This window comes from Pseudorca crassidens, chromosome 1 (assembly GCF_039906515.1).
Source record: "Pseudorca crassidens isolate mPseCra1 chromosome 1, mPseCra1.hap1, whole genome shotgun sequence".
In the NCBI taxonomy this organism is placed as follows: domain Eukaryota; kingdom Metazoa; phylum Chordata; class Mammalia; order Artiodactyla; family Delphinidae; genus Pseudorca; species Pseudorca crassidens.
In genome coordinates this window covers 26,078,609-26,087,729 of record NC_090296.1, presented here as the reverse complement: position 1 = coordinate 26,087,729, position 9,121 = coordinate 26,078,609, and the positions used below count along the sequence as shown (strand labels likewise).

The 9,121-nt window shown below is 45.8% G+C and overlaps 1 protein-coding gene and 1 long non-coding RNA gene across 4 annotated transcripts; one reads left to right on the top strand and one right to left on the bottom strand.

Annotated features, from left to right (window-relative positions):
• The first annotated feature begins 17 nt into the window (after positions 1 to 17).
• Positions 18 to 7,903, top strand: AHSA1 (activator of HSP90 ATPase activity 1). Of its 3 annotated transcripts, XM_067729291.1 has the most exons (9): positions 19 to 250; positions 1,620 to 1,810; positions 3,507 to 3,589; positions 3,991 to 4,108; positions 5,208 to 5,296; positions 6,156 to 6,284; positions 6,745 to 6,846; positions 7,338 to 7,389; positions 7,507 to 7,903. In XM_067729291.1, the coding sequence occupies exons 1-9, from the start codon at positions 171 to 173 to the stop codon at positions 7,677 to 7,679; spliced, it is 1,017 nt and encodes a 338-aa protein (XP_067585392.1). In that variant the 5' UTR covers positions 19 to 170; the 3' UTR covers positions 7,680 to 7,903. The 3 variants fall into 3 exon arrangements, with proteins under 3 accessions (XP_067585408.1, XP_067585398.1, XP_067585392.1); XM_067729307.1 differs by lacking the exon at positions 6,156 to 6,284 and having other exon boundaries at positions 18 to 250; XM_067729297.1 differs by lacking the exon at positions 6,745 to 6,846 and having other exon boundaries at positions 18 to 250.
• LOC137219953 (uncharacterized) lies at positions 4,239 to 8,825 on the bottom strand. The gene is made up of 2 exons (XR_010941329.1): positions 8,695 to 8,825; positions 4,239 to 6,920 (listed from the first exon to the last, which is right to left on the bottom strand). It is a non-coding gene; the product is annotated as an uncharacterized lncRNA (long non-coding RNA).
• Between the last annotated feature and the right edge of the window lie 296 nt (positions 8,826 to 9,121).

The following is a 9,121-nucleotide window of genomic DNA, read 5'->3' as shown; positions in this document are numbered from 1 at the left end:
AGTTGAGGCGGGGAGGGGGCGGGGGCGGGGAGGTGGAGGGAAAAGCAAGCCAGGAGGTTCTGCGGCCGCTTCTAGTAGTTTCCAGGCGCTGCCGGGCGGCTGGGTCCGCGCGGTCCTGAGGCTGTGGCTGTGGCTGCTCGGGAGCTGGTGGCGGCGCGACCGGAGAGCCGATGGCCAAGTGGGGTGAGGGCGACCCACGCTGGATCGTGGAGGAGCGGGCGGACGCCACCAACGTCAACAACTGGCACTGGTGAGGGCCAGCGGGCCAGGCCGCGGGAGCGCTCCGGCCGGGCCAGGGTTGCAGGGTTCCTGGAACCTCGGCCGGGACAAAGCTGGGGCCGAGGCAGCCTTTCCTGCCCGGAGATGGGTGTGGGTCCTTCCTGTTAACAGGGGTCCGTAGTCCCAGGTCCTTCCACCCTCCGGCCTCCGTTTCATTGGCGGGGGAGGCGGGGGGACGACATGGAGGGCTGCGCCCCAGACGAGGGGTTTCAGATATGAGAACAGAACCCCTTGGCTGCTGCATTCAGCCTGAGCGGGGAGATGCTTCCCACTCGTGGCCGTAGGAGTCAGTGAGACCCAAACCGCCGTGGATTGTGTTGGGAGACTGCAGTGTTAGTCTCGGGAGGGTTGGAATTCCTATTTTCCGGCTTACGGGTGGAATTAAAAGTCAGTCATAGGGGACTGCTGCCTCACTCCAGAAGGCTAAGGTTTAGAACGTGTTCTGCCGGTGCCCAGAGCCCAGTGATCCTGAAGGCGCCGTGGCCTGTCACCCGGAACTATTAAGTTAGTTGTATTGTAGCTCCAGGGACTGCCCCTGGTTGCCGGGCAATCATGGTTTATAACCCAACCACTCTTAAAAGTCTGCTGTCCTTCATGAAATCCTCTACAAGTAATGTCTTATCTTTTGAGTCCAGTGAACTTTGTTCATACTGTCTTTACTGTATTTTTACTTTGTTGCAGCTCTTTTTACTGTTGTTTTCTCTACTAGTTAGAAAATGGGGAGGTAGATAGTTTTTCTTCTCTATATCTCAGCCTGCCTCCTTTCCTCTTAACACAGTGTTTGACTTAATTTTTGTTTGTTTTTGAAGTGCTGGACTTACATTGTTTTCATGGCCATTTAGAGGGCATAGAATGTGTAGAGCCTTTATAGCATAGCCTGAATTTGACAGGTCAAAACACTGTGCTAATGAGATCAAGATTATTGGTTTATTCGTTTATGGACCTTTTAGCTCAATACTGCATTCTGTTGGCCCCGTTGTGTGCTCCTGACTTCAGCAAGATGTGCACAGTTTTCCACTTGGTCAGACGGGGGCGCCACGTTAAAGCGTCTAATGCTGACCCCAGCACCATCATGCTGAGAAAGGAAAGCAGAATTTTCCATTTAGTTTGAAACCACTCTATTACAGCAGTTGTCCTTATTGACAGTATGGGACTCCTGGTCTTCCTTTTAGGGGTCCCATACTGTCAATAAGGAGTAACACGTTTGTGGACATGCTGGAGTGGGGCTGAGGGTTTTGTGTTCTTTTCCAGCCTCCTTTAGCCTTGGATGCTCTTGCATAAAGCGAGCAGTTGTATCCTTCATTTGGCTGCTGGTCCATAGCTTTGTTTCTGTTTTGCAGGACAGAGAGAGATGCTTCGAATTGGTCCACAGATAAGCTGAAAACACTGTTCCTGGCAGTGCGTGTGCAAAATGAGGAAGGCAAGTGCGAGGTGACAGAAGTGAATAAGCTTGATGGAGAGGCATCTATTAACAATCGCAAAGGCAAACTTATCTTCTTTTATGAGTGGAGCATCAAACTAAACTGGACAGGTAAGTCTATGCTTGGCTTTTAGGACAGAGGTTAACCGCGTTTTGATTGACCTGTTCAGGAGCCGGGGAGAACAGTTTTTGAGAGGTTATGAACTTTTTTCAAGAGAGATAATGCTGTTTTGGAGTCCTATTGAAAACAGTATTGGATGCTGAAATTCTTCTGCCACTGTGGGACACTATTAATGGGTTTCCTCTATCAGAGCCTCACAAGTCCCCAGTGATGAAGCAGCTGAGCTGCTGAATCTTTGGACCTGGTCTGTGTTGGGACATATAATGTGACATTTCTCAGACTAGCTATTTCTGCCTCTTGGATGATTTTAAAGTGGGGAGGGGGAGTTTTTTGGTTTTCTTTCTTTTTTTTAAATTTTTTTTAACCCTCTCCAGTGTGACCCTAACAGTTCAGAGTGCTGTGGTAATGAAGCTTGCATGTGATTATAACTTGGGTCAGTTTTGTTCTCTAGCTTAATGTCCCTTTTGTGAAGATATTAACATAGAATTGGGCCCATGGTTAGATGGTCCTGACTGTTGGGAGGCTGAATTTTAAAAGACAGTAAAGTTAAAAGGGTACATGTATGGGGCAAAGCATGAAATAAATTTTTGTTTCAATAAACATTTCTCAAGTGAATGCTAATAAAGAGGGGAAATGTATTTATCGTCTTTTTTTGTTTTTTAAACTACTAAAGCACAGCAGTCTGGAAGGAACCTTAGGTATCATCTTGCCCAGTCTCCTTTTTATAGATTGAGAAACTGAGGCCTAGAGAAGTAAAGATAAATAAGTGTTTTGTGAGTTAACTTTGAAATACAGTTAGTTCTGCTATAACGTGACACATGTGTTTCTAAAAATCACCACACTATGCAGAGTCTCTCAACAAAAACCACAGGGCTTGTAGGGAAGATGGGGTTAGGGACGTGACACTATACTCAAAAGTTTTATCAGTGATTTTCTTTAAATTTAGGAATGTAAAAACTGATGGCACAGTTGACACATGTTAAATCATAAGAAATACATAAATAACATGATAAATATGATGCTTTACCTTGACAGAGACCTGAAGTTTGCTTGTGAAAGTGGGCGTCAGAAGCCTTGAGGCATGTGGGTTATTGTGAGGTGGTGGAGGGGAGTCACCTGAAAAGAGAAGGAGCATTATAACACCACTAGTGGATGGCGTGGCTCCTAACACACAGTGAACTGAAGTCACTGGCAGACAGATGTTTGAGATGTGTATTTCGCGTATTCCTATACAGCTCCATTCAGCTGGGTTTGGGTTTCTTTGGGTTCACCTAGTGTTTCTCAAGGATGAAATCACATATAAGCAAACATGAAATTCATGTTATGATCAAATCGTCCCTTAATATATCAATAGTATTGGAACAAATTTGTATTTTCCAGACAAGCGTTCTAGCAGAGCTGTCTGTATTGACTATCAACCAAGTCCTCCTTAGCAGAGTTCATGCTGGTGCCAAATTCACATGATTCTTGGTCCCACACTGTAATAGCACAGCCTCAAGAAATCTGTTGGGGAAGGACATTTCAGGGTGGGGGGCAGTGGCTGCATCTGGCATGGCATTCTCTTAGAATAAAGAAGGTCAGTTCAGTTGTCCAAAAGAAGCGTAAGCAGAATAGTAGTTAGCACGCCAGAGCAGAAGAGGAGGAGAGAAGAGAAGGAGACTGATAACATTGCATTACTTTTGACAGGTACCTCTAAGTCTGGGGTGCAGTACAAGGGCCATGTGGAGATCCCCAATTTGTCTGATGAAAATAGCGTGGATGAAGTGGAGGTTTGTGCTTTCTGTTTCCTCATCTGTCTGAGTCTTCCACATCCTCTTATTCTCAGATGAGAAAAATGACCTGTCATTCAACATGACAGGCCAGGCTTGGCCCCAGCATTCAGAACCCCAGTCTGCAGATGATTCTCTGGGTCTTTGGTGCCATCGGGAGCTCCCAGAGCAGCTTGTGCTTATTTAATTACTTTGCTTTAGTGAGTAGTGTGGGTTCTAACATTAGCCACCTTTGTCTTGGCAGAGAGACCTCGAGAAGCAGCACTCATGGGGATTGTACAAAAACCTCAACCCTCATTTCCTTTGGAAATGTTAGCAGTTATCTGATTGCTCAGCACTGACATTCCACAATGTGGGTGCCTCTCAAGTTATTTACCACCTACTTCTGGTCTTTCACTCAGATTAGTGTGAGCCTTGCCAAGGATGAGCCTGACACAAATCTCGTGGGCTTAATGAAGGAAGAAGGGGTGAAACTTCTAAGAGAAGCAATGGGAATTTACATCAGCACCCTCAAAACAGGTATCCCTTGAGTACTTGCGAGTGCCTTGAGAAGATAGTTTTCCACCAGTCAGATGCTAATTAAGGGGCTTGACAGGTCTTTCTTTGGCAAATGGATAAAAATTTGGGGGGAGGAGGCTTATTTCATCTAAAAATCAGTCTATAAACCTTAAGTAAGGGAAAGATCTAGAGACATGTTGTCTAATATGTCGGCTGTTGAACACTTGAAAGGTGGCTAGTCCAAATTGAGATGTGCTGCGAGTACAAAAAACGCTATGGATTTTGAAGACTTAGTATTTAAAAGAAAAGTAAAATGTCTCAGTAATTTTTTGATACTGATAACATATTGAAATGGTAGTTAGGATATATTAGGTTAAGTATATCGTTAAAATTAATTTCACCTGTTTGTTGTAACGCTTTAGTGTGGCTACTAGAAAATTTAATATTACATTTGAGGTTGAGATTGTATTTCTGTTAGACTTGCTCATCTAAAGAGTTGGCAGCCCCAGACTCACCACGTGAGCATAGTGTCCTGCACCATTTTTGATGCGCATTCTCCAGGGACATTCAGAGGGTTATGTGAATAGTAGTCAGCTCAGCTGTCCCCTAGAATTCCAATTCTGCCAGTGTGTTCTGATCTTGGCGTCGGAGTACAGATGATCATCAGAGGGAACCGGTATAGAGGTGAAACCTTTTTTGGTGGGAACCAGTGCTCTGATGCCATAACTGGTTGTGGCTGTCCTACAGAGGCAAGGCAGAGTGGAGAAAGGGGACTAAATTGCAGCTGTGGGTATCTTGGCACACTCTTGAAGTCTTTGGAAGTGCCGCTGCACTCATTGGCTGCCATCCACAGTAGACCTCACGTACGCTTAACAAGTCGTGATGCTTCTAATTGAGTCGGGTTTAAAATAATCCCAGTGAACATACTGTGTTCTGTAGCATACACTCAGATACCTGTCTGGCATAGATCAAAGTTAAAGACGCTAAAGTGGATTACTCTTCCCTCCCTTGTCGTGACCTCCATCTGAGTTAAGATGGCCATGTTTGTCAAACTACAATGAAACCTTGAGTCTCAGCTACTAAGAAATAACTTCCAAGAGCTGGGATTTTATCTTTTCAGAGTTCACGCAGGGTATGATCTTGCCTACAATGAATGGAGAGTCAGTAGACCCAGCCGGGCAGCCAGCACTGAAAACTGAGGAGCACAAGGTAACTGGTGTCCGCATGTGCTGGGGCGGGAGGCCGTCTGGAAAGGGAGTTAAGGCACTGCCTCCTTCACAAGTCTCTATATCAGCTCTTTCTCTCCCACCCTAACCTCTGAGCCAGAGCTGGTGCTTTGTAGAGAGTCCACAGAGTGTAGTTGTCTGTCTCCCCATCTTTAACCTGGTGTTTATTCATTTATAACAGACCCCTTAGAGCAAGTGGAAGCCATCAGGGACTTCAGAGTCCGACTGTTGCGTTTAACCCCAGTGAGGAGGTTATGAACGCAGGGTGGTCTTCACCTATATGCATCTTAAGTATTATGTCTACATTTCATACTTTGATACTAAAGGTGTCATCAAGGTATCAGGGGTTACTTAGATCACTAACTTCACCTAACAGGAGACTGATCGATTTCGCTGCATTTGCAGGGTGAGCAAATATTTTTTCTGGAGATGGAACTTGTGTGGTTTGGGCTCAGCACTTGGTTTTCAGCCCTGTTGCCCTTTTGTCAGCACACTGAAGGATATTCTGGGGGTGCTGCTTCCAGCTATTTAAGCATAGAAATTCTGCTTGAGAATCACGTGGGGCTCTTCAGAAGTACCTTATGATTTGGTGTGCCCTTCAGCAATGGGCTTTTAAATGAGTGTCACTCTTCTTTTCACCTAGAGTGGCATTGAGGATTTTCTGGGAAAGTTCTCCTTCTGACTGAAGTGCCCATGCACATAAATTTCCTCTAACTCTCTGGAATAATTAGCCTTGGGGGTGAAAAAGTTTGTGAGAATGAATAGCAGGGCTATCCCTGAAGCCCTGTTAATTGAGGTTTCACCATTACTCTAAACTGACAATTTCACTGCCACTTCCACAGGCTAAGTCTGCTCCTTCAAAAACCCAGGCAAGACCTGTTGGTGTCAAAATCCCCACTTGTAAGATCACCCTTAGAGAAACCTTCCTGACATCACCAGAGGAGCTCTATAGAGTTTTTACCACTCAGGAGGTAAGTATAGTCTTGTCCTTCCAGCTCCTGGCATCTGCCGTCCCGAGTGACTGGAGTTGTGGGCACATCCCCGCATTGTGTGGAGGAAGTGCTGAGTGGAACCGTGAAGCTTTCCTTGTACACTCAGAGGCAAAGGGAAAACACTTTTGTTCAACCCACTCATCAAAGTGGATTCGTCTTCTTTTTTCTCGTTTATGCTAGTTTTGGGTCATGTAAGTGGGAACCACTGGAATCATTCTTGTTAGAAAAGTAAATGGATTCGAAATAATGGCATCCTAGGTTCAGAAAGAGTTACTTGAGTCGAAGCCTGGTCTCTAGTGGAACAGAAAAGAGCCTAAACCTGGTTCTTGGGCAGAGTAGTGTCTTTGGAAGTGAGAGCTGAGGCATACAGGTGTCAGCTGGCATTTCTCCTGGGTCCCACTGAGAGCCATGCATCTTCTTACCTCCTTTTGCTCTGCAGCTTGTTCAGGCCTTTACCCATGCTCCTGCAATGTTAGAAGCAGACAAAGGTGGCAAGTTTCACCTGGTAGATGGCAATGTCTCTGGAGAATTCACTGATCTGGTGAGTACGTGCTTGCCAGGATATAGCTCTTGTCTGGTCAGAAGAATAACATTTCCTCCTTTTCTTTTTCAGCTCTGTAGATAAAATTTAAGGCTGTAATCTCTTTGGTTAGTAAAACCTCATTTTGTTTTTCAAAAGAATGCTACAATTGAATTCTCTTGCTTTCATATACATTTTTCTTCAGTGGGGTAAAATTGCTTCTTCCTGGAAAAATCAAACATGGAAGAGAGGTTAGATACATTGGTGGCTTACGGCTTTCTGTTTGTGGCACTGAGATTTCACGTGGGCACAGGTGACTGGACCCAACTTAGGAGTAAGAGGAGAGGCTGTGGCTGATGTCAGTGCAGGAGCTACCAACTCTGGTCCACTTTGTCCTCATCAGTAGTACAGCTGCAGATGATGGGCTCCGTATGAAAGGCAGATGGGTGATGCTTGCTAGGATTGGATACGTTGCAGTCTATAGTATAGGCTGACCTCTTTGATTATTTTAGATCCCTGAGAAACATATTGTGATGAAGTGGAGGTTTAAATCTTGGCCAGAAGGTAAGTAAGCATGTGTATTTATTGCCATTGCCCCCAGAACTTTTTCTTTTCCCCTTAGCCTCAGACCCACATGGAAACCCTGGATCTGAAACCTCCTTCCCCTTTGCCTTTCCCCAGGGCACTTTGCCACCATCACCTTGACCTTCACTGACAAGAATGGAGAGACTGAGCTGTGTGTGGAAGGCCGAGGCATCCCTGCCCCTGAGGAGGAGAGGACACGGCAGGGCTGGCAGCGGTACTACTTTGAGGGCATCAGACAGACCTTTGGCTACGGCGCACGCTTCTTTTAGGAACAGCAGCAGAGGGTACAGCCCGCCGAACACTTCAGTCCAGCCCTCTCCTGACTGGGGCTTGTGACTTACAGGATTGCACCATCCCAACCACTAACTTGGGGCCGGGGCCCCTTCCCTTCATGTATACCCTGGGTTTGTGCATGTTTTCTGCTGGGTGGGAACAGAGGGTGATTTCTCTTTTATGTGTACATACGCTAAATAAACGTAATTTAAAAATCGTGCATGTCTGGAACCTGTGTTGACGGGGTGGCTGGTATTAAGAGTTCCCTTGAAGGTTTTGAACAAAAAAACACAACGGAGGGGTTTTATCTCCGTTCTGCATAAGTGTATGCAATTAAGAGGCCTGAAAAGAGCCTACTTCTCACCAGCAGGCATTCCTGAGCTCATGTCCTTTCATACTGCAGACTGGCAAAACGGGTCTCTTCCCCTCACTGAGGGAAATGTGGGGTGGAGTTTCCCTGGGGTGAACGGTACCAAGAAACTTTATCGCTGGTCCAGGTGGCATCCTGGGCTTCCCACTCTGCATGGCCTCTTATCGTCTTCCAAGAAGAGGTGATCAACCAGGTGCTGGTTTGAGGTGTAGAAAGATTCCCCACCCTGTGACCAAGGGAACTGTGGGCTTTGGGTTTCTGCTCACTAAGCTTCTGTTTATTGAGCGGTTACTATGTACCAGACACTGTACTAAGCAGTTCCCTTACAGTAGCTTATTTAGCCCCTATGAAACAGATACTACCATTATTTCTGTTTTACAAGAACCTAGTCCTTGGATTTCTTAACGCATATCCCAGACCCTACAACAGATAATTTAGCAGAGTTGGAATTTGGAACAAGGACCATAACGGCAGAGCCAGTGCTCAAGTCCAAACCACTGTCTACTGCCTCGTCGCGTTCATCCCTGAAAAGAAGCAGCTGCATTTCTAGCATGTTAGGCAGCCTTCCTGGAATAGGAAATTCCAGGCCTGTTGTTACTCCCAGAAAAAGGAAGAAACGAATATAGAGTATTTTTAAATACCTGGTTCCATTAAGCAAGTTTACTGAGCACTGACGAAGGGGTTCCAGTGGGGTCCAGATTGCCACGTTGCAGGAAGAGGTAAACTGTACCTTCACAGGGAGGGTCATTTTCCTCGACAAGCCCCGCCCTGGTGACCTCAGTGTGAGTCAGCACCCTCTAATCCAGACACTACCTCCTGCAGTTACAGCTATTTCCTTCATCTGTCCTTGCCTGTTTTATTAGGTGGCAGTGAGGTCTGCAGGCTAATCCAACCAACATGACTTGGCCAAAATGTAATTAAAGTAGGAAATCAGTACTGATCCGGCTAATTTAGACCCCCAATATCCTCCTTTGGCTTGAATTAATCAACAAGTGCTGGGCTGAACTAATTTGCATCTAGTTCAGCATTAGATCTGCTTCCTGGGGCTTCGAACAGATACTTTTTGAT